The sequence below is a fragment of the Hyla sarda genome, chromosome 7, assembly GCF_029499605.1.
Source record: "Hyla sarda isolate aHylSar1 chromosome 7, aHylSar1.hap1, whole genome shotgun sequence".
Lineage (NCBI taxonomy): Eukaryota > Metazoa > Chordata > Amphibia > Anura > Hylidae > Hyla > Hyla sarda.
In genome coordinates, this window is record NC_079195.1 from 69,233,125 (window position 1) to 69,258,920 (window position 25,796).

The 25,796-nt window shown below is 41.6% G+C and overlaps 1 protein-coding gene across 1 annotated transcript in view; it reads left to right on the forward strand.

Moving 5' to 3' along the window:
• Positions 1 to 25,796, forward strand: part of FBXW4 (F-box and WD repeat domain containing 4) — a 225,608-nt gene that overhangs the window by 121,360 nt on the left and 78,452 nt on the right. The window contains exon 6 of the mRNA XM_056529496.1: positions 7,470 to 7,535. Within this exon, the coding sequence (XP_056385471.1) occupies positions 7,470 to 7,535 (66 nt within the window). The remainder of the gene's footprint in view (positions 1 to 7,469; positions 7,536 to 25,796) is intronic.

Below are 25,796 nucleotides of genomic sequence, written 5' to 3' on the forward strand. Positions count from 1 at the left end.
TAGAAATGGTTACCTCCCCTTTCTCTTCACTATTGACTTACCTTGATGCTAATTTAGACCCGTGGCAAGAATCAAAGAGTGTTATTGCATACCTCCAAGAGGGGGGAATATCTCAGCTCGTCTCTTCTTTGTTTACATTTTTTTTTTAAGCATCTTAAGAAGCAAATTGCTCACAAGAATGATTTGTGAGAGGCTGGTATGTTACTCACTACAGTAATTGGCTTTGGTAGTTATTAATGGATTAGGTTGAAGAAAAAGAAAATAATGTATTACTTTGTAGTTGTATGCTTCATTGACAAAATACTTTTCTCACATTTGGGAATGCCAATTGATGTTAAAGAACACAGTTTGGAGTGAAAGGAAGGCCGTAGGAATATCATATTTTTTTTATTACTTATGTTGTTTCTGTGGGAATTATTGCGGTAGCTTTATATACTTGTCATGTTCTAAACAGACATTGTGAAAGATCAGGGCACAAACAATTAGAATCCCAGAGAAGATGGCAATATTTATCAAAAAGTTACTTTAAAGACTGGCATAAGTGAAAGAAAATGTAAGAAGTTTAAAAATACAAGTAAGACCTCGTTTACATCTGCCTTGGAGATCTGTTCACAGAATGTGTTGTAAATAGCAGAGGAAAAAAAAATACTTTAGATCAGTCTCCACTGTAATCCTCAGAAACAAGGTACACCAGATGGAATCCAGACCGAACCGATTCTATGTGTGTATGGGACACGTTGGTGTCCATGGTGCAACAGACCATTTAGATTCTGTGATGGAGCTCTGATGCAGACATAACCTTAGCTTTACTACTATGGATTGTGAAAGGGTTTGGCTTTGGGCTAAATGTTATGGTGGAGTCTGGGGTATTTGTTCTTCACCTTGAGAAGCCCTAAGGCTGAGTTCAGACACAGTATATTGGTCTGTATTTACCCAAAACCAGGATTGGGTGCAAATTTTTCCATTGTAATTTCTCTCTGTTTCTTTTCAACTTATGTTCAAAAATACTGCCCCAAATAGTCTGCATGAATAAAGCCCGTTTTGTAAAAAAAAAATAAAAAAATGTGGGGCTTTGTTCACAATGAATAACTACAGTGGGGCAAAAAAGTATTTAGTCAGCCACCAATTGTGCAAGTTCTCCCACTTAAAAAGATGAGAGAGGCCTGTCATTTTCATCACAGGTATACCTCAACTATGAGAGACATAATGAGAAAAACATGAAATCACATTGTCTGATCTCTAAGGAATTTTTTTTGCAAATTATGGTGAAAAATATGTATTTGGTCAATAATAAAAGTTCATCTCAGTACTTTGTTGGCAATGACAGAGGTCAAACGTTTTCTGTAAGTCTTCACAAGGTTTTCACACACTGTTGCTGGTATTTTGGCCCATTCCTCCATGCAGATCTCCTCTAGAGCAGTGATGTTTTGGGGCTGTCACTGGGCAACATAGACTTTTAACTCCCTCCAAAAGTTTTCTACGGGGTTGAGACCTGGTGACTGGCTAGGCCACTCCAGGACCTTGAAATGCTTCTTATGAAGCCACTCCTTCCAGTAGGTGTGGTGTTCTTTGGGTGCAAGTCTGCATTCTTTCTCCTTCAAACAGGCCTAGTTGAGTTTGCACCAAAAAGTTCTTCTTGGTTTCATCTGACCATATGACTTTCTCCCAATATTCTTCTGGATCAGCCAAATGCTCTCTAGCAAACTTCAGACTGGCCGGGACATGTACTGGCTACCTAGGGACCAAGGGCGTACAGGTAATCCCGGGCTCCCTGGTACTTAAGGACCAAGGGCGTACCTGTACACCCGTGGGAATTCCGGTCCCTGCCGCACACCGGGCGGGGTCCGGACCAGGATGCCTGCTGAAATCATTCAGCAGGCACCCCGTGCAACCCCCCCCCATGCGATCTGCAGTAAATCCGGGTCATACGGGTCTCCGATGACCCTGAAAGTAAGGGGGATCGGGATTGTCCAAGACATCCACAATCCCCCAGAAGGGATAGGAGTGAGGTGGCGGGGGTGCCACCCCTCTTATCCCTGCTATTGGTCGGTCAGAAGCAACCAATCAATAGAAGTTCGGTTCCCCACACTGCCCACCCACTTTAGTCTGGGCAGAGCAGGGGAACCCTGATGTGACCGGCACCGGAGGTCACTTACCGTCGGCGGGTGGCAGAGGGCGGCGATGCGGCTTCCCTGGCGCTGCGATCCTCCGGAAGCCGGTGAGTTGTTGCCTAGCAACATCTGGAGGACTACAGCTCTAAACTGTAGCCCTCCAGATGTTGCAAAACTACAAATCCTAGCCTGCCCACACAGCAGTTTGGAGTCTGGGCATGTCTGGATTTGTAGTTTTGCAACATCTGGAGTACCACAGTTTGGAGTGGTCCTTCATATCTTGCAAAACTACAACTCCCAGCATGCAGGAACCACAAACATGTGTCTCGGCTGGGAGTTGTAGTTGGGTACCTCCAGCTGTTGCATAACTACATCTCCCAGCATGCCCTTCGGCAATCAGTACATACTGGGAGTTGTAGTTTTGCAACAGCTGGAGGCACAGTGGTTGGAAAATACTGAGTTAGGTAACAGAACCTAACTGAAGGTTTTCCAACCAGTGTGCCTCCAGCTGTTGCAAAAGCACAACTCCCAGCTTGCACGGTCTGTCAGTGCATGCTGGGAGTTGTAGTTTTGAAACAGCTGGAGGTTTGCCCCCCATGTGAATGTACAGGGTGCATTCACACAGGCAGGTTTAAAGTGAGTTTCCTGCTTCAAGTTTGAGCTGCGGCAAATTTTCCGCCGCAGTGCAAACTCCTTGCAGGAAACTCGCTGTAAACCCCCGCCAGTGCGAATGTACCCTAAAAAAAACCACTACAGTAACGTAATGTTTGGGAATCACTGGCGTAGAATACCCCTATGTCCACCCCTATATAATCCCTAATTTAGTCCTCAAATGCGCATGAAGCTCTCTCACTTCTGGGCCCTGTTGTATTTCAACATCTGGGGTATTTTCGTACTCGGGAGAAATTGCGTTACAAATTTTGGGGGGCTTTTTCTCCTTTTACCCCTTATGAAAAGGAAAAGTTGGGGTCTACACCAGCCTTAGTGAAAATAAAAAAATAAAAATGTTACACTTACATGCTGGTGTACATACTTACATACTTTTTATTTTCATAAGAAGTAAAAGGGAAAAAAAGACCCCCAAAATTTGTAACACAATTTCTCCTGAGTATGGTAATACCCCATATGTGGGCATAAAATGCTCTGTGGACGCACAATTCATTAGATTTCAGACCTAAATTAGTCATTTGCACAGGGGTGGCGGATTTTATCGTGGTTCTGACATAAACACATGTGTGACCCCATTTTGGAAATTACACCCCTCACGGAATGTAACAAGGGTTATAGTGAGCCTTAACATCCCACAGGTGTTTGACGAATTTTCGTTAAAGTTGGATGGGAAAATGAAGAAAAAAAATGTTTTTACTAAAATGCTGGTGTTACCCTAAATTCGTCATTTTCACAAGGGAAAATATGAAAAAAGCTCCCCAAAATTTGTAATTCCATTTCTTTTGAGTAAGAACATACCCCATATGTGGATGTAAAGTGTTCTGCGGGTGCACTACAATGCTCCAACTAGAAGGAGCGCAATTGGGCTTTTGGAGAGAAAATGTGTCCGGAATTGAAGGCCATGTGTGTTTACAAAGCCAACATAGTGCCAGAACAATGGACCCCCCCCTCCCACATGTGACCCTATTTTGGAAACTACACCCCTCACGTAATGTAATAAGGTGTGTAGGGAGCACACACAGGTGCCTGGCAGATTTTTGGAACAGTAGACCGTGAAAATGAAAAATGTAATTTTTCATTTGCACAGCCCACTGTTCCAAAGATCTGTCAAACGCCAGTGGGGTATAAATGCTTACTGCACTCCTTATTAAATTCTGAGAGGGGTGTAGTTTTCAAAATTCTTCTGAGCATTGTAGTGCACTAGCAGAGCACATGACGTCCACACGTGGGGCATTTCCTTACTCAGAAGAAATGGGGTTACAAACTTTGGGGGCATTTTCTCCTATTGCCCCTTGTAAAAATTGGGGAAAAAACCTGCATTTTAGTGACATTTTTTTTCCATTTACATATCCAACTTTAACAAAAAGTCGTCAAACACCTGTGGGGTGTTAAGGCTCCCTGTACCCCTTGTTACGTTCCTTGAGGAGTGTAGTTTCCAAAATTGTGTGCCATGTGAGTTTTTTTCCGCTGTTCTGGCACAATAGGGGCTTCCGAAATGTGACATGCCCCCCAAAAACCATTTCGGCAAAATTCACTCTCTAAAATCCCATTGTCGATCCTTCCCTTCTGAGCCCTCTACTGCGCCCACCGAACACTTAACATACACATATGAGGTATTTCTTTAGGTAATTTTGGGGGACTTTTTCTCCTATTACCCCTTGCAAGAATTCAAAAACTGAGTCTACAAGAACAGTTGAGTGTAAATAATGAAGATTTTGAATTCTCTCCTGCACTTTGCAGCTATTCCTGTGAAACACCTAAAGAGTTAAGACACTTTCTGAATGTCATTTTGAATACTTTGAGTGGTGCAGTTTCTATAATGGGGTAATTTATGGGGTATTTCTAATATGAAGGCCCTTCAAATCCACTTCAAAACTGAACTGGTGACAAATTAGAAAATTGCTGCTGAACTTTGAAGCCCTCTGGTGTCTTCCAAAAGTAAAAACATGTAAACTTTATGATGCCAACATAAAGTAGACATATTGGGGGAGATTTTTTATTAAAGTTGTCTATGTCCCGCATCAATATAGACCAAACTACAGAGGGTTAGTCTGGTCTATTGTGCACCTAATTTATCAAATGGCGCACAGCTCTTGATAAATTCTGTGCACAGACTGCATGATCTATGCTTTAGTCTATATTTAAACCTGCTCCAACATGGTCTGACATTTCGGCGTACTTTCAGCCTATGCGACTTGTCGCTGAAAAGTCGCACTTGATAAATTCAGCACCAATGCATTTTTCAATTCATTTCAGTCTAAAATAGACTTGCATGCATCATGTTCTAAAAATCCTCTAGAGCAAAAGTCGCAGAAAAGTCGCACAGATTTAGACTGCGACTTTCTGTGCGACAAATTTAGACAAGAAAAACCAGTCTAAATCCTTTGATAAATCTCCCCCATTGTATATGTGAATCAATCTAAAATGTATTTGGCATGTCTATTTTCCTTACAAGCAGAGAGCTTCAAAGTTAGAAAAATGCTAAATTTTCAAATTTTTCATGAAATTTTGGAAATGATGCAAGTATCGACGAAAATTTACCACTATGTTAAAGTAGAATATGTCACGAAAAAACAGTCTCTGAATCAAATTCATAAGTAAAAGCATTCCAGAGTTATTAATGCTTAAAGTGACAGTGGTCAGATGTGGAAAAAAATGCTCTGGTCCTTAAGATGAAAATGGGCTTGGCCCTTAAGCGGTTAAGCAGGGGGACACGTCTGGCACTGCATGATTTGAGTCCCTGGCATGGTAGCCTTTGTTACTTTGGTCCCAGCTGTCTGCAGGTCATTCACTAGGTCCCCCCGTTTGGTTCTGGGATTTTTGCTCACCGTTCTTGTGATCGTTTTGACACCACGGGGTGAGATCTTGTGTGGAGCCCCAGATCGAGGGAGATTATCAGTGGTCTTGTATGTCTTCCATTTCCTAATAATTGCTCACACATTTGATTTCTTCACACCAAGCTGCTCTCCAGCCTAGTGCAGGTCTACAATTTTGTTTCTGGTGTCAGAGTGGAGTTTGGAGTGTGACTGTTTTGAGGTTGTGGACAGGTGTCAAACAGGAGCCATTAATACAGGTAACAAGTGGAGGACAAAGGAGACTCTTAAAGAAAAAGTTACAGGTCTGTGAGAGCCAGAAATCTTGCTTGTTTGTAGGTGACCAAATACTTATTTTCCACCATAATTTGCAAATAAATCCTTTAAAAAGCAGACAATGTGGTTTTACGGATTTCTATTTCCCATTTTATCTCATAGGTTGAGGTATACCTATGATGAAAATTACAGGCCCCACTCATCTTTTTAAGTTGGGCAACTTGCACAATTGGTGGCTGGCTAAATACTCCCCCCACTGTAACTGTTATAGCTGGGATGCTGTCAAAAAAATATATTCAGATGTATAAAGAGGAGGACCAATTAACTTTAATTGATAAAACATAGTCTACTAGTAACTATGTTCAGTGACTATAAATAATTATGTTTTTGTTATTTGACAGAGGACCTTAAAAATGTAGCATATTGACCCTGATTTACAATTGTAAACCCGACTTGTCTTGTCAGATTGTTCATTATGAAACCCAAAAAAAGGACGTGGCTCACTAGTAGTGTGCTCACTACCAGGCAGCCTTCCCCAGCAGGCATGACGTCACTGATGCCTGCTGGGGAGGGGGGGGGGGGGGGGGGGCAACTTCCGCCCTTAGTTCAAAAATTCAGGGTGCCTCCAGCTGTTTCACCACTAGAACTCCCAGTTTGCCCTGACATCTATTGGCTGTCAGGGCATGCTGGGAGTTGTAGTGGTTAAACAACTAGAGGCACCCTGTGTTGAAATCAATATTTGTAACCGCTACCCCCCCCCCCGCACAGTTCCTTATAAGACCACGGCCGCAGCGCAAATCACCCCATCGCCCCCGACCCGCCTCCCCCGCCTCCAAAAAACTCCTTATAAAATAACGGTTGCGCTACCCGATCCCTTACAGCTCCATATAACCTGTCCAAGACGGAAACAGAAGTGCAGCTCTGTGTGCTGCCGCGCGAGGCTGGGGAGCCAATGCGCTCAAGCCCCGGCTTTCACAGCGCTCGCTCCCGCCTGTGTGATTGACGGGCAGGGAGTGAGCGCAGGCTGAATGAATTAGGACCGATGCCCGGGCGGCATCGGTCCGAATTAAAGTGTGACGTCACGCTAGCCTGCAGCCGGCCACTAGGAGGGAGACCCCTAGTGGCCGGTTTTCAAATGTAAATTATACCATTTTAATAAAATAAAAAAAAATTTAAAAAAATTAAACTATATTAGAGGTATGTTGTAGTACATAAGTACTACAACATATAAAAAATAAAATAAATGTTGGTGACAGTGCCCATTTAAAGTAAATACTGTGGAAAAATATTTGTAGGGAGTTAAAACCCACAAAGAAAACTCAACTCCACTCCACTTTCTTCCAGAAACAGCATCACACGTGTCAATAGGTTGTGTTTGGTATTGCAGTTTAGCTCCATTGCAATGAATAAGGGAGGACTGCAATACCAGACGCAACCTGAGGACTGATGGGATGCTGTTTTTAGAAGAAAGCAGACGTGTTTTTTTTTTTTTTTTTTTTTTAATCCTGGAGAACCTCAGATTTGAGCTCTTTGTATAGGCTTGGTGACCGTCCAATGATTACTGCTGTTGGGTAATATTTTTCCCTCTGTGTTTTTACAGCTCCTTTGTTACTGGGACAGCCTGCTGCCACCATACATCACCACTCAGGATTTGGGACCTTCAGAGGTAAATATCAGACTTCTGCTGTCCGCCAACACACAATTTTTTTTATGTGCGGTGTTCATTTTCCTATAGATGTATTTTGTCTGTGAAACTGATATGGCAGTCTGGAGTATGGGCAGATCAATCTCTTTATTCTGTTCTGGCATTTTATCACATTATAAACTAATCGACCAAATATGCTACGTGCAGCAAGGTCTGGCTATCTATCCTATTCTGTCCTATACTGTCCTCATGAAGGTTTTTTTTTTAAGTGTAGCATTGTGGTGCTGTCTGTTAGACTATTCCACTGCCTATAGAACTGAAATAACCACCAGTAAATTTCCTTTCATGACATGACCATTTACGTGACTATATTGTTACTGTTTTGTCACAGATCTTGAAAAGAAAACCGTCAGCCTTAAGGGTACGTTCACACTGGTGGATTTTTTTTTGCGGCTTTTCCGCTGCGTATTTGAAAGGGGGCGGGCTCTTCTCGGCTGACCGCAGCAGATTTTCTGCGGCGGAATTTATGCTGCGGAAAATCCGGCGCAGTCCCTACTGACTTCAATGGGGCTTGCGGCGGATTTTCCGCAGCGTAAATTCCGGCACGGAAAATTTGCTGCGGACAGCCGAGAAGAGCCTGCCCCCTTTCAAAAACGCAGCGGAAAACCCGCAAAAAATTCCGCCAGTGTGAACGTACCCTAAAACAATGTTTAGATCTCACGTGTCAAGGAGACATTGTCGAGCCGCAGCATGCTTGCCATCTCTCTCCTCCATCCCTGCCTGCCCTGCCTGATTGGAATTCAGGGCTCAGCTTCCAGCACTGAGCATTATATGTCAAAGACTCAAGACATGCAGTGGTGGGAGGTGTGCATGCTGCAGCTCAGCACTGCCTTATTGACACTTGAGATCTAAACCTTATATAGAGCAAACAAATTCCCTTTTATTAAGAATCTTATATCTTAGGTATTGGCGAGGGAAGTAGGATACTGGGGTTTCAACTAAAAGTAGTTCTAGGGATAAGTACATGTACATGGGAAAGCTGTTTTGAATCCACACATGTCCCTGTATGTGCAGGGGTTGCATTGGTTGCCAGTCTTACTACTTGTATGTCTTGAAGAGCCAAGCCACAATGAAAGGTGTAAATTTGCATGCAATGCAAGCACTAGGATAGGTAATCTGCTCCCTAGAGACTGGTAATGAAGGAAAACTTTTGAACTCTGGTATCATGAATCTAAAACGTAACCTGGTGATGCCTCCTGGATGGTGTATGAACTTATTTTAATTTATATTTATCCATCAATATTTATTGTTGTAGATCCCTTTTCCCAAGGCCATTATTCAGGGATCTGCCTATTTTGGCACGTATCTTTTTCTTTTTGTGTCGTCCCATTTAGAATGCTATAACTGAAATATTTTTTTGTCAATGTAGCGGTATGTGTTTTTTTTTTTTTTTTTGTACGTGTTGACACTATTCTGGGGTACATAAAAATAATTGATTTAGAATTAAAGGGGTTATCCAGAAATAGTAAAACACAGCCAATTTCTTCAAAAAACAGTGCCACATCTGTCCTCAAGTTGTGTGTGATATTGCAGCTCCATTAACCCCTTAAGAACCCAGCCCATTTTCACCTTAAAGGGTTATCATCTGGCTCCAGAAAGTTAAACAGATTTGTAAATTATTTCTATAAAAAAAATCTTAAAGGGGTTCTCCGGTGCTTAGACATCTTGTACCCTATCCAAAGGATAGGGGATAAGATGCCTGATCGAGGGAGTCCCGCCGCTTGGGACCCCCGTGATCTTGCATGCGGCACCACGTTTGTAATCAGTCCCCGGAGCGTGTTCGCTCCCTGACTGATTACCGGCGACTACAGGGCGGTAGGGGATAAGATGTCTAAGCACCGGAGTACCCCTTTAATCCTTTCAGTACTTATGAGCGTCTGAAGTTAAGGTTGTTCTTTTCTGTCTAAGTGCTCTCTGATGACGTGTCTCAGGAACCGCCCAGTTTAGAAGCAAATCCCCATAGCAAACCTCTTCTAAAGTGGGCGTTTCCCGAGAAAGGTGTCATCAGAGAGGACTTAGACAGAAAAGAACAATCTTAACTTCAGAAGCTCATAAGTACTGAAAGGATTTAGATTTTTTAATAGAAGTTATTTACAAATCTGTTTAACTTACTGGAGCCAGTTGATATATAAAAAAAATAGTTTTTTCCTGGCTAACCCCTATAAGGACCCGGGCATTTTTTACACATCTGACCACTGTCAAGCATTTTTAACTCTGGGATGCTTTTACTTTTCATTCTGATTCAGAGATGGTTTTTTCGTGGTAAATTGTTGTTGATACTTGCATCATTTCCTGGTAAATTCCAACATTTTATGAAAAATTTGAAAATTTAGAATTTTTTTTTTAACGTTCAAACTCTCTGCTTATAAGGAAAATAGACTTGCCAAATAAATTATATATTGATTCACATATAAAATATGTCTACTTTATATTTTCATCATAACGTTGATATGTTTTTACTTTTGGAAGACATCAGAGGGCTTCAAAGTTCAGCAGCAATTTTCCAATTTTTTACAAAATTTTCTAATTCAGGAACCAGTTCAGTTTTGAAGTGGATTTGAAGGGCCTTCATATTAGAAATACCTCATAAATGATGCCATTATATATATACTACACCCCTCAAAGTATTCAAAATGACATTCAGAAAGTGTGTTTATCCTTTAGGTGTTTCACAGGAATAGCTGCAAAGTGAAGGAGAAAATTCAAAATCTTCATTTTTTTACACTCTCATGTTGTTGTAGACCCAGTTTTTGAAACTTTGCAAGGGGTAGAAGGAGAAAAAGCCCCCAAATTTGTAACCCAATTTCTCGAGTAAGGAAATACCTCATAAGTTTATGTCAAGTGTTCGGCAGGTGCAATAGAGGACTCAGGAAAGGAATGGGATGGGATTTTGGAGAGTGAGTTTTTCTGGAATGGTTTTTGGGGGGCATGTCACATTTAGGAAGCCCCTATGTGCCAGAACAGCAAAGTCGGATGTGTAAATTATTATTTTTTTTCACTTAAGTGCTGGCTTTCCCCACATTTTTACAAGGGTTAATAGGAGAAAATGCCCCCCCCCCCCCAAAATTCTTTTTTTTTTACTTTATCTCTTATGAGTATGGAAATGCCTCATGTGGACGTCAAGTATACTGCGGGTGCACTACAATGCTTAGAAGAGAAGGAGCGCCATTGAGCTTTTGGAGAGAGAATTTGGTTGGAATGGAAGTGCGTTTACAAAGCCCCCCGTGGTGCCAGAACAGTGGACCTCCCCCCCCCCACATGTGACCCCATTTTGGAAACCACCACAAATTTTTCTGAAATGGGTTTTGGGGGGCATGTCACATTTAGGAAGCCCCTGTTGTGCGTGCCAGAACAGCAAAGAAAAAACCCACATGGCATACTATTTTGGAAACTACACCCCTCAAGCAATGTAACAAGGGGTACAGTGAGCCTTAACACCCCACAGGTGTTTGACAAATTTCCGCTAAATTTGGACATGAAAATGAAAAATTCGATTTTTTTTTTTTACTAAAATGCTCGGGTTACCCCAAATTTTAGGAGAAAAAGACTTCCAAAATTTGTTACCCCATTTATAGAAATTTGTATGGAAATACCCCAAATGTGGATGTAAAGTTCTCTGCGGGCGAACTACAATGCTCAGAAGAGAAGGAGTTCCATTGAGCTTTTGGAGAGAGAATTTTGTTGGAATGGAAGTTGGGGGGCCATGTGCGTTTACAAAGCCCCCGTGGTGCCAGAACAGTGGACCCCCCCCCACATGTGACCCCATTTTGGAAACTATACCCATCACAGAATTTAATAAGGAGTGCAGTGAGCATTTACACCCCACTGGCATTTGACAGATCTTTGGAACAGTATGCTGTACAAATGAAAAATTTTATTTTTAATTTCACGGACCACTGTTCCAAAAATCTGTCAGACACCTGTTGGGTGTAAATGCTCACTGTACCCCTTATTAAATTCTGTGATGGGTGTAGTTTCCAAAATGGGGTCACATGTGGGGGGGGGGTCCACTGTTCTGGCACCACGGGGGGCTTTGTAAACACACTTGGCCTTCAATTTCGGACACATTCTCTCTCCAAAAGCCCAATGGCGCTCCTTCTCTTCTGAGCATTGTAGTTCACCCGCAGAGCACAGCACTTTACATCCACATATGGGGTATGTTCTTACTCAGAAAAAAGGGGGCTGCAAATTTTGGGGGGCTTTTTTCCTATTCTCACTTGTGAAAAATTCAGGGCAACACCAGCATTTTAGTGAAAAAAAATGTTTTCTTCCATTTTCACATACAACTTTAACAAAAATTCGTCAAACACCTGTGGGGTGTAAAGGCTCACTGTACCCCTTGTTACATTCTGTGAGGGGTGTAGTTTCCAAAATGGGGTCACATGTGGGTATTTGTTTCGCGTTTGTCGGAACCGCTGTAAAATCAGCCACCCCTGTGCAAATGACCAATTTTAGACCTCAAATGTACATGGGACGCTCTCACTTCTGAGCCATGTTGTTCGCACGCAGAGCATTTTATGCTCACGTATGGGGTATTGCGTTACAAATTTTGTGGGTCTTTTTTTCCTTTTACCGCTTGTGAAAATTAAACGTATGTGGCAACACCAGCATGCTAGTGTAAAAAGTGTAAAAAAAATTGACACTAACATGCTGGTGTAGACCCCGACTTTACCTTTTCTTAAGGGGTAAAAGGAGAAAAGCCCCCCAAATTTGTAACACAATTTCTCCTGAGTACGGAAATACCCCAAATGTGGCACTAAACTGTTGCCTTGATATACGACAGGGCTCCAAAGCGAGAGAGGCATTTGAGGCCTATTTTGGGGGTTTGCATCCGCCACTAAAATACCCTACAGTAGTGTTTCCCAAACAGGGTGTCTCCAGCTGTTGAAAAACTCCCAGCATGCCTTGACAGTCAGTGGCTGTTCGAAAAAACTGGGAGTTGTTGTTTTTATACAGCTGGAGGCTCCATTTTGGAAACAGTGCTGTACACAATGTTTGTTTTTGTTTTATATTGGGGGGGGGGGTCTGTGTAAGGGTGTATATAGTGTTTTACTTTTTATTTTGTGTAGTGTTTTTAGGGTACATTCACACGGGTGGACGTTTACAGTGAGAGTTTGAGCTGCGGCAGAAAATTTGCCGCATCTCAAACTTCCTGCATAAAACTCGCTACAAACCCCATCCCATGTGAATGTACCCTGTACCTCCAGCTGTTGCAAAACTGCAACTCCCAGCATGCACTGAAAGACCATACATGCTGGGAATTGTAGTTATGCAACAGCTGGAGGCCCAGAGTTTGTTACTTAACTCAGTGTTTCGCAACCAGTGTGCCTCCAGCTGTTGCAAAACTAGAACTCCCAGCATGTACAGTCTCTCAGTGCATGCTGGGAGTTGTAGTTTTGCAACAGCTGGAACCACACTGGTTGCGAAACACTGAGTTAGGACACAAATTCTGTTTCACAACCAATGTGTCTCCAGCTGTTGCAAAACTGCAACACTCAGCATGCATTGACAGTTGAAGGGCATGCTGAGAGTTGTAGTTTTGCAACAGCTGGAGGCACAGTGCTACAACTCCTAGCATGCTCTTTGATGGTCTGTGCATGCTGGGAGTTGTATTTATGTAACAGCTGAATGCACACTTTTTTATAGAAAAATTGTGCCTCCAGCTGTTGCATAACTAAAACCCCCAGAATGCACAGACTACCAAAAGGAATGTTGGGAGTTGTAGTTGGAACTCCAGCTGTTGCAAAACTACAACTCCCAGCATGCCCTTTTGCTGTGCATGCTAAGCAATAGCAGGAGTATAACAGGCCTCCCCACCTGCTGTATCCTGCCGCCAGGACCGCTGCCTCTTCTGAGGGGACCCCCGCCGGACCAGGGAGAGGTCCTTCACGTGATCGTGAAGGTGGCACCCATGCCACCTCACTCTTGCTGGGTAAGGTTGAATGGCTCTCAGACAGCCACGTTCACCCTTTTTTTCCGGGTCACCAGAGACCTGATGGACCCAGAATCGCCGCAAATCGCTGGTCTGAATTGACATGGGGAGGTCTCAGGTCCCCCCCCCGGTTTGTAAAATAAATTGATTAACTTGTATTATTTCTTTGGGGAGGAAGTTTGCCATTTTTTGTGCAAAACATTGCACTGCAATCAGTTAAAACCTCCGACAATCAGTTTGTGGGGTGCAGCTGCAACACTTATTCTACAGTGGCTACTGCAGGAGAAATTTAATATTGCATGAAGCTCAAGCAAATAAACAGGCCACATTTAAAGGAGAACTGTAGTGAAAATTATTCCTTTTCCTCTGTGCCCGAGCTGCAAAAACTTTTAAAAAAAAAACTTTAACTCACCTTCCAATGTTCCCCTGTTGTGCCGATATCTGTGTCCTGGTCCTACGGTGTCTGTCTTCTTCCACTTCCTGGGGGACAGTAAGTCATACTGCGCTCAGCGTATCACCGGCCGCAGTGATGTCCCGTATCAGGCCTGGGCCCTGCCTTCTTCCTGCCGCGGCCTGAGGCGGGACATCGTTGCAGCCGGCACAAAAGGGGAACGTTGGAAGGGGAGTTAAAGTTTTTTTTTTTTAAAGTTTTTGCAGCCCGGGCACAGAGGAAAAGGAATAATTTTCACTACAGTTCTTCTTTAATACTTTGGCCATACTGAGTCTTCCATACTTAGAGCTGTTGTTTGCAGTGGCTCTCCAGTTTGTTACAGAGAGGTATCCTGAGCAAAAGATCTCCTGTTATGGCACCTGTATACCCTACCAAGACATACAATGGGCAAAAAAGTATTTAGTCAGCCACCTATTGTGCAAGATGAGAGGCCTGTAATTGTTATCATAAAAGATGAGAGGCCTGTAATTGTTATCATAGGTATACCTCAACTATGATAGACAGAATGAGAAAAAAAAAATCCATAAAATGACTGTCTGATTTTTTAAGAATTTATTAGCAAATTATAGTGGAAAATAAGTATTTGGTCACCTACAAACAAGCTACATTTCTGGCTCACAGATCTGTAACTTCTTCTTTAAGAGTCTCCTCTGTCCTCCACTCGTTATCTGTATTAATAGCACCTATTTGAAGGACAGTATAAATGACACCTGTCCACAACCTCAAACAGTCACACTCCAAACTCCACTATGGCCAAGACCAAAGAGCTGTCCAAGGACACCAGAAACAAAATTGTAGACCTGCATCGGGCTGGAAAGACTGAATCTGCAATAGGCAAGCAGCTTGGTGTGAAGAAATCAACTGTGGGAGCAATTATTAGAAAATGGAAGACATACCAGATCACTGATAATCTCCCTCGATCTGGGGCTCCACCCAAGATCTCACCCAGTGATGTCAAAATGATCACAAGAACGGTGAGTAAAAATCCCAGAACCACACAGGGGGACCTAGTGAATGACCTGCAGAGAGCTGGGACCAAAGTAACAAAGGCTACCATCAGTAATATACTACGGAGCCAGGGACTCAAATCATGCAGTGCCAGACGTATCCCCCTGTTTAAGCCAGTACATGTCCGGGCCCATTTGAAGTTTGCGAGAGAGCATTTGGATGATCCAGAAGAGTATCGGGAGAATGTTAAATGGTCAGATGAAACCAAAATAGAACTTTTTGGTAAAAACTCAACTTTTCCTGTTTGGAGGAGAAAGATTGCGGAGTTGCATCCAAAGAACACCATACCTACTGTGAAGCATGGGGGTGGAAATATCATGCTTTTGGGGCAGTTTTTCTGCTAAGGGACCAGGACGACTGACCTGTGTAAAGGAAAAAAATGTATCGTGAGATTTTGAGTGAAAATTTCCTTCCATCAGCAAGAGCATTGAAGATGAAACGTGGCTGGGTCTTTCAGCATAATGATCCCAAACACACCCCCGGGCAATGAGGGAGTGGCTTTGTAAGAAGCATTTCAAGGTCCTGGAGTGGCCTAGCCAGTCTCCAGATCTCAAACCCATAGAAAACCTTTGGAGGTAGTTGAATGTGCGTTTTGCCCAGCGACCTCCCCGAAACATCACTGCACTAAAGGAGATCTGCATGGAGGAATGGGCCAAAATACCAGCAACAGTGTGTGAAAACCTTGTGAAGACTTACAGAAAATGTTTGACCTCTGTCATTGCCAACAAAGGGTATATAACAAAGTATTGAGATTAACTTTTGTTATTGACCAAATTCTTCTTTTCCATCATAAATTGCAAATACATTCTTTAAAACTCAGATCATGAGATTTTATGTTTTTTTTTTCCTCATTATGTCTCTCATAGTTGAGGTATACCTATGATGAAAATTACAGGCCTCTCCCATCTTTTTAAGTGGGAGAACTTGCACAATTGATGGCTGACTAAATACTTTTTTGCCCCACTGTACAAACGGAAAATATATTTTATTATTAGGATAAAGTATTTACAAGATGGGTGCCGACTTTTAATTTATACCTAGGTAGCATGTAACCAAGAAAGCCATGTTTGACCTGTAACCCCTTTACTTTAATGTGTTAACAGAAAATATGCAGCATAGTATATGGGCAGCTGTTTTTTCAAGCTAAAATGAGTTTTACTAAAGTATGTAATACACAAATGTTTTAAAAAGATGAATCTGTATTCCTGACAGACCAAAGCAGGTGGGTTATGCTATGGGTACTATGACCCGCCAAATCAGCTCATTTGCAAACCATTGATGTGTACATTATATGTTTTTTTTATATGTACTGGGTATGAATTCCAAATATATTGGCTTAGAAGCACTTGACATTCAAAAGAATTCAGTCATTTGATCTTTGAATACTTCAGTCACAGATACAAAGGGCAACAACTGCATTGGCAAACATGTGATTGTTGGAATCTCTATAAAACTTTCTAGGGATATATCGTATTGGCTTCGATATGTTGCCAGCAAGAGCTTAAAGGGGTACTCCAGAGGAAAACAATTAATTTTTTTTTTTTTTTAATCAACTGGTGCCAGAAAGTTAAACAGATTTGTAAATGACTTCTATTAAAAAAATCTTAATCCGTCCAGCACTTATCAGCTGCTGTATGCTCCAGATGACGTTAAGTACAGTGGTCCCTCAAGTTACAATATTAAAGGGGTATTTCGGCTTTATACATCTTATCCCCTATCCAAAAGATGTATGATCGCATGGGTCCCACCGCTGGCGACCCCCCGATCATACATCGTATCCCCTATTCTTTGGATAGGGGAAAAGATGTTTAAAGCCGGAGTTCCCCTTTACTTGGTTTCAGGATGACCATTGTATGTTGAGACCAGAACTCTATGGAAACCTGGTAATTTGTTCTGAAGCCACCAAAATGTCATCCAAAAATAGAAAAAAATTAGGATTAAAGAAAAATAAGGGGCTGACTAATATAGATAATCCTTACATAAAAAAAGTAAGAAAGATCTGCTGGGAGCTGTAAGTCACTGTCTATGTAGAGGACAGGAGCTTCTTCAGGGTCCTGTACAGTTCACGCAATGTCCTAAAAAAAAAAATTGCATGGAGCCATCCTTACTTGGTCTCCAAAGGAGAAGCTAACTGTTGCATAGGTTAAGAGTAGTACAGAACATGTAGTACCACCCTGTGCTGTAGGGAGGCGCTACCAGACAGCCAGTGAGTCCATACGCTTTAGTAATACAGGTGTTTTACCAGTGAATGCCGATTCTAATTGGTCAATTCTTTTAGCCATTGACATGTTTTGCAGATCTGGACTGTCTGTAGCATTGTATGTTGAGTGTAGTTTCAAGTTGCAATGGTCCAGAAAAGACCATTGTATGTTGAAACTATTGTATGTTGAGGCCATTGTAAGTTGAGGGATCACTCCAGTTCTTTTTTGTCTGACCACAGTGCTCTCTGCAGACACTTCTGTTTATGTCAGGAACTGTCCAGAGCATGAGAGGTTTGCTATGCAGATTTGCTCCTGCTCTGGACAGTTCCTGACATGGACAGAGGTGTCAGCAGAGAGCACTGTGATCAGACAGAAAAGAACAACACAACTCCCTCTGTAGTATACAGCAGCTGATAAGCTAATAACCTTATAACCCCAAAATAATGCTGCTAATAACTTGTAGCTCAATAACCTTTTAATGGTGTATTCTCATGTACATTATCCTGTATATGTGAAAAAAACAACACTGAAATACCCCTTTAAGGTCTATTCACACTAGGGATCGACTGATCGGTTATCGGTTTGGCCGATATTATCGGCCGACATTCACAATTTTGGGCGTTATCGGTATCGGCAATTACTTTGCCGATAATCCGATAATGCCCTGCCACCCGCACCGCCCCCACCGCACCGCGACCACCCCCCCACCGACCCACCCCACTGCACCGTGCCGCACTCCCCTCACCCACCGCGTCGCACCCCCCATCGCACCGTCCCGCACTTGGGGGGGGGGGGACGGACGGAATATCGGCTATCGGCCCTAACCTCCACAGATTATCGGTATCTGCCCTAAAAAATCGATATCGGTCGATCTTTAATTCACACATATAGTATTCTGCACATATTTGATGGAGTTCAGTGTAAACTAAATGACTGAATACAGCATCAAATTTGCAGCTTCAATTTCTGCGCATCAAATATGCACAGGATATTGTAAGTGTAAATATACCCTAAAGGGGTACTTCAGCGTTGTTTTTGTTGTTGTTTGTTTGTTTTTTTTATAATTATTACATTGCTGGGGTAGCATAAAAAAGTATTAAAAACACTATAGTTGCCTACTTCCGCAACTCCTTTTATACTCTTTCCAGTCTCCCAATCGCCTGTCTTCTTCCTGCTTCCAACATAAGGGCTCTGTTCAGGAACTGCCAGCACAGCCATTCGCTGGCTGAGATGGAACAATGCGGTTGCCAGTGATTGGGCAGGTCCTGCACCAAGCGCCCAACTTGGAAGAAGACAACTGTACCTCGGAAACTGTACCACTCAGCAAAAGCTCCGACTCTGCGCACCAGTCTTGGCAGAATTAACCTGTCTTTAGATTGGTGAGGGTCCAGTCCCCGAGCCCCCTACTTATCACTTCAGTAAGACGCACTGTTGTCTATGAAGAAAGTGGCAGCAGCATGTCCACTGGTCATCAGGGGTCAGGCTCTTGTTATCAGAATTTGACTCCTTCATGGGGAAAAACTATATACTGATTTACACCATTTTCAATCTAAAACTTATAGCCAGGCATTACTGTGTGAGCCGAGGGAAAGAGGGTGCCTCACTTCAGCTTGCTGAACGTTCTGTATTTATAGACCCAAGCTTCTGTATTTAATGACCCAAGCTGCTGCAGAACCTCAGCAGCAAAACGCTGTTGTGATGTTTGGCAGCAGCTGCGACACCAAATTCTGTAATACACACTGCAGCTGATGAAGAACCTCTTTTTAAAGAGAGTAAGAACACAATATTGACATATTGCTCTGAAAAAAAGCTCTCATGTTGCCTCTGGATCTAACATCATTACAAAAGAAGAATTTACAGATGCGATAAAGGCAAATTTTTTATGACGTTATATCAACATAGGATAATTAATTCCTTTAATTTCTTACTTGGACAATAAAAACAGGGAACTTTCCTTTAAATTGCTAAATTGGATGCCGTGATCTATCGGTTATAACCATTCTTCAGTTAAGAGATATATCTAAATTGCAGCATATTTCAGTACTGTATTTTTCCTTGACACACCATATGGTAATGCTATTCAGTGCAACATAATCTACAACGTATGCCAGTAGTTGCTTCCCTAGGTAATCCTAGCCTCTGACCTATGACTAACTGCATTTCAATGCACCATAATATGTATGTGAATATACAGTATGCTTGTAGGTGAGTGGGTGTTTTGTGAAATTACTGGGAAGTGTACTATACAAAGTGTACGTCCTACCATGTTCATCCACTCTGTATTTATTTCAGGCTGCCTCATATTTTTAAGTGTAAACAGCTTAGAAACACATAAAAGCCTTAACTACATAACCACATGCGGGACATTTATATACACAATCACCCTCTATTATTGATACCGCTTCTGGTTTGTGACACAGTTTTTCCCTGTGTTTTTTCTGTCCTATAGAAGGTTTTGTCATGGGAGTAGTAATTTTAAATATTCTGCTGCCAGAAGAAGAAAGTGTACGTATTTGCGAACATTTAAAGGGGAAGTCACATATATAGAAACCTTCCTATATGACATAATAGAGTCCCATTTAACTTAATGGCACTTGGAGGTAGTGCCTAAGGCTATACATTTTTATTGCTGTTAACATGGAGGCGCAGACGTTGTGACTGTCCGACCGCCCGTTGGGTGGGTAACACCTAGGATTGGGGAAAATTCTAATCCCAGCTATTCAGCTTTTGTGAAGCCATGAACCATGACTGCTCGTCAGTCATATAAGTCCTAAAGAGCAGCCCTTACTCTGGCACACCAAGATATATGTAAGAAGAAAGTATCAAAGTCAAATAACAGAACAGAAATCCTCCGCATCCACATGGGATTCTGGTGGGTGTAGCTTTGGTAAAGTTTAAACAAGGAGTTTTCTAGCATATTGCATATGATTAAGAGCCCGGATAGGGCTTGAAACACTGAGCGATACAGTATCTTTTAAGGAGTGCATACATGAAGGTTTTTAAAACCTTTTTTTCGTAAAATAAATTTTGAGTGGTGCTGAAGTACTCCTCATTTCTTTATGAGATTGAACCTGCCCATGTCTAACATGGTTGTTCATTTAAATGGCCCTCTTGTAAGACTATATTTATCCTGCATGGAGAATGTCAAGCCAAACATCACTCTCACCAGCAATAAGACCTTATTTCTGGGGGTTAAAGATGCACAAAATATATGATCAGGTAGATTGGACAACAATTAGGCTTCATTAATGTATACTCTGTATAAATCTAGCCTTTATAGGATAGAGCCTAACAAGCTGATACCCTCACTGATTCCAAGAATGGGGCCAGCATTTTATCTATGGGACTCCTTATTTATGGGACTACCATCATTTATAGGAACAGTTTTGTCTTTGTTCTCTGGACCGGTGGGGGCCCCAGCGGTCAGACCTCCACTGATCGACTATCCACTATCTTATGGATCGGAGCATACCTTTTAAAGGAAACCTGTCACTTTCTTGCTGCCTGAACCACAAGTCATCAGGTTAGTCCCTACCAGCTTCTTCCCACCTTATCAGCCTTTAATTGCTAGAGCTCTTCCTGGGTATTGGGAGGGATCTCTCAATCAAGGCCAATGGGGCAAACAGAGGCCAACAGGTTCCGTTCTGATGACTCTGGGTTCAGACAGCATAAAAAGTGATGACAGGTTCCTTTTGTAGGCACATAAGACCATTCTAAATGAAGAAGCTGTCACTTCGTGACGGCCGTCACGCCCCCTCCCATAGACTTGCATTGAGGGGACTGGGCGTGACGTCACACGGGGGCGGAGTCCTGACGTCACAGACTTCCGTCCAGTGGTCGCGACCGAGACCCTCCAGCGCTTCCAGACAAGAAACAGGTGGGTGCCGCATGCAACAATGCGGGGGTCCCCAACGGCAGGACCCTCGCGGTCAGACATCTTGTACCCTATCCTTTGGATAGGGGATAAGATGTCTAGGGTGGGAGTACCCCTTTAAGATTGATTTCTATTCCATTGAGCAGTTTTACGACTTAAAAATGCACACACAAAGGCCTTTTTTTTCTACTACTGAGTAATATTAAACTTTATGATAAAATGGTTCTATGTGCATACCCATAATTGTTAGAGCTGTAAAGTAAGTGATAGGGTGATTTTTAGCCCCATTTTTAACCCCGTTTGACACATAAATAGGGATGTATTTTGGGGTAGAATTTTACATTTTAAAATAACGTTTTACTTTCCTCTGTTTTTATAATCTTCATTTTAACTTCTTATTTTTTTGTTTAAACAAAGCAAAACAAATAACGTAACAGGTGTGTTACAACATTTCCCAAAAAATTACTCCAGATCCTTAAGGCCTTAAGGAGAGCAGACAAGCACAATTAATAAATTGTAGTGTCAGGTTCCCTACTTTGCATTTTTTAGCTTCCACTTTGGTTTCAGTTTTTCATATTCTGCGGTTTAGAATTCTTGGACGGGAGAAACAATGCTGCAAGAAAACCAAAGGAATTTAAGTAAACTTCAATCTCCGTGCATAGTCCTCGCAAGAAATGAGCCGGATGCAGAAATGAATAATTTCATCACATAAGGAAAAAGTATAATTTTTTTTTTATTTTTCAATCCATCATTTTTGGGTAAAAACAAAAGCTGTGTGTTTTGTACTTTAAGAAGCTGAAAAAGAAGCGGAGACCTGGAAGCCTGGTGGATTGTTTATTTAGCAGATTTGTTAAACGTTCCTTGGTTATGAATGAATGCTCTTCACCTGAAGTAAGAAAAAGAGAACGTGCCATCCTTAACTGCTTTTCCCAGAGAAGCTGAAACAGATAATAAAGCTGTAGAAAATAGGATTAAGGTATTGAACAAGCAGGATTTAGTCTGATCTTTCAATAACACCAAAGCCTGATTGAAGAGTGAATCAAGAGCCAGAAAGCATCCAGCCAACACAAGACTTGACTATGTCGGCTAAACGTCCAACCTGTCACAGCTGAAAAGTGCTGTTCTATTTTTCTTTTATGTTTTCCTTTCTAAATGTAGAAGTCGATGTGTGAAGTTTATCCCTTTTTCATGCCATTTTATTTTTTTTAAACCAAGAAACAATAAAGGCGGATAGTTCTTTAGTAAAAGGTATGAATATACTTTTCTTCTTTCATTAGCACATCTGAAGTGTTTTTTTTCTTTTTCTTTTTTTATTCTTGATGTCTAGTCTTATAAAAGTGTTTAGAGTTATTAAATGAAAATGGTTTTCTTGCTCTGAATAAGGAGAATGGATTAAGGCCGTTATACTCAATGGGCAGCGGGTAATGTTTCATACAGAGAGGCTAGTAGTTATAAAAAAAAAAAAAAAAAAATTATGGTTTTATAGCCTTTATATTAATGAATTAGTGAAAACTTTATCAATGAGGGTGTGTGCCGGTGTCATTGACTGTTTCTGGAACTGAGAGGGGTCATGGCTCTCCTCTGAGCATGGGTCTGCTTTATCCTTAGATCAGTTTTTCCAAACAGTGTGTGTCCAGCTTTTGCAAAACTACAGCTCTCAGCATGCCCGGAAAAGGCTGTCTGGGTATGCTGGAAGTTGTAATTTTTTCATACTTACTGTTTCGAAAACACTGCCTTAGATGATGTGCATTAAAAGGGTTCTCCACTGTTTTGTTTTTTAAATCAACCGGTGACAGAAAGTTAAACAGATTTGTAAATTATTTCTATTAAAAAATCCTAATCCTTCCAGTACTTTATCAGCTGCTGTTATGATCCACAGGAAGTTCTTTTTTTTTTTTTCTGCCTGACCACAGTGCTCTCTGCTGACACCTCTGTCCATTTTAGGAACTGTCTGGCGCAGGATAGTTTTTCTATGGGGATTTGCTCCTACTCTGGACAGTTCCTAAAATGGATAGAAGTGTCAGCAGAGAGCACTGTTTTCAGACAGAAAAGAAATTCAAAAAGTAAAGAACTTCCTGTGGATCATAACAGCAGCTGATAAGTACTGGAAGGATTGTTTTTTTTTAATAGAAGCAATTTACAAATCTGTTTAAAGGGGTACTCCGGTGAAAACCTTTTTTCTTTTAAATCAACTGGTGGCAGAAAGTTAAACATATTTGTAAATTACTTCTATTAAAAAAAATCTTAATCCTTCGTGTACTTATTAGCTGCTGAATACTACAGAGGAAATTCTTTTCTTTTTGGAATGCTCTCTTATGACATCACGACCACAGTTCTCTCTGATGATGTTATTATAATAATAATAACGCTTTATTTATTGTTGTCCTTAGTCGGATTTGAACCCAAGGCCCCAGCACTGCAAGGCAGCAGTGCGGACCATTGAGCCACCATGCTGCCCTTAGCATACATCTGCTATGCATGGTTGCTAAAATGGACAGAGATGTCAGCAGAGAGCACTGTGCTCGTGATGTCATCAGTGTTCCAAAAAAGAAAGCATTCAGCAGCTAATAAGTACTGGAAGAATTAAGATTTTTTAATAGAAGTAATTTACAAATATGTTTAACTTTCTGCCACCAGTTGATTTAAAAGAAAAAGGTTTTCACCGGAGTACCCCTTTAACTTTCTGGCACCAGTTGATATAGAAAAAAATGTTTTCCAGTGAAGTACCCCTTTAAAGTCCCACTGCATTGAATGGCAGATTCAAAACTACAGCCTCAGAAGTACAGGGTATAGACCTTTCTCTTATGACATGTAATGTGTATGACAGATGATAATTAAAGGGGTTATCTATTTTAGCCCCCCCCCCCTTTTGTTTTTGTAAGAATGGTCTTTCAAAAATAAGCTTATTTCTTGGTGTAACAATGCCAGGATCCTCAGTGATTAGCTGTAATCTTTAAGGGTGCGTTCACACTGCAAAATCTCCACTCACTGAATTCAGCGAGTGGAGATTCCATCTTGCGGCCATCGCCGAAAATACTTTGGCGTTAGGGCTGCGGGGCACTGAGCCGTCACCGTTGATGGCTATTCAGTGCTCATGGAATCCACGCAAAGAATGAATATGTTCTTTCTTTGCTCGGTACAGTTTCAGTGGCAGAATTGTCCGCCGCTGAAATTCCGCAGTGTGAACAGGTCTCGAGGAGACCCATTTACACTAATGTTAAGTTCACACAGCGGAACTCCATTTGCGGAATTCTGCCCGTGGAATTCCGCGGGAATTCCGTAGTGTGAACATATCCTTAACGGAACATGGTAACAAGTGCCATGACAAAGAACTATATGTACAGTTGTTCAAAACGCTGTATGTTTTTTATGGATTTTTTCGCACACTATTTTTTTTTTTTATGATGTTCTAATTAACTTTGAGGATTTTATCAGGAAGCTGGCGACACCATTTCTACTGTTTGAATGTAAAGTTTTCCTGCAGCGCCACCACAGGAATCACAGAAAAAAATGATCTGATAAAATGTAACCTATTCCTTTGTGGAATGTTTTTTCTAGTGATTATTCATTGTATTGTATGTGGTCCTGATGACTAATTATTTAACACTGTTCATTTATTGATTATTATTTATAATTATAATATTAGCACCAATAAATCTTACATGTCAGGTCCTCCAGAGTGATACTCCATAAAATTTCTACCTGCTTCAGTTAATGCATGGTGGCCCTTATGAGGGACTGCCATCTATAAACTCTCTAAATATCCTTAATTTAAAGTTAATCAAAATAAAAATGTTCCCAAATATAATAGTCACCTTAAAGGGGTACTCCGGCCCTAAGACATCTTATCCCCTATCCAAAGGGTAGTAGTTTCCAAAATGAGGTCACATGTGGGGGGTCCACTGTTCTGGCACCACGGGGGGCTTTGTAAATGCACATGGCCCCCGACTTCTATGCCAACCAAATTCTGTCTCCAAAAGCTCAATGGCGCACCTCCTCTTCTGAGCATTGTAGTGCGCCAGCAGAGCACTTGACATCCACACATGGGGTATTTCCATACTCTGGAAGCGGTCAGTGGGGGTCATTTTCTCCTATTACCCCTTGTAAAAATGTAAAATTTGGGGAAAAACCAGCATTTTAGTGAAATTTTTTTAAATTTCATTTACACATCCGACTTTAACAAAAAGTCAAACACCTGTGGGGTGTTAAGGCTCACTGTACCCCTTGTTGTGTTCCTTGAGGGGTGTAGTTTCCAAAATAGTATGCCATGTGTTTTTTTTTTTTTGCTGTTCTGGCACCATAGGGGCTTCCTTAATGTGACATGCCCTCCAAAAACCATTTCAGAAAAACTCACTCTCCAAAATTCCACTGTCGCTCACTCCCTTCTGAGCCCTCTTCTGCGCCCGCTGAACACTTAACATACACATATGAGGTATTTCCTTACTCGAGAGCAAATGGGTTACACATTTTAGGAAGATTTCTCTCCTTTTACCCTTTGTAAAAATTCAATAACTGGGTCTACAAATGAAGATTTTGAATTTTCTCCTTCAATTTGCTGCTATTCCTATGAAACACCTAAAGGGTTAACAAACCTTTTGAATATTATTTTTAATACTTTGAGGGGTGCAGTTTTTATAATGGGGTCATTTATGGGGTATTGCTAATAGGAAAGCCCTTCAAATCCACTTCAAAACTGAACTGGTCCCTGAAAAATTTCGATTTTGAAAATTTTGTGGAAAATTGCGGCTATACTTTG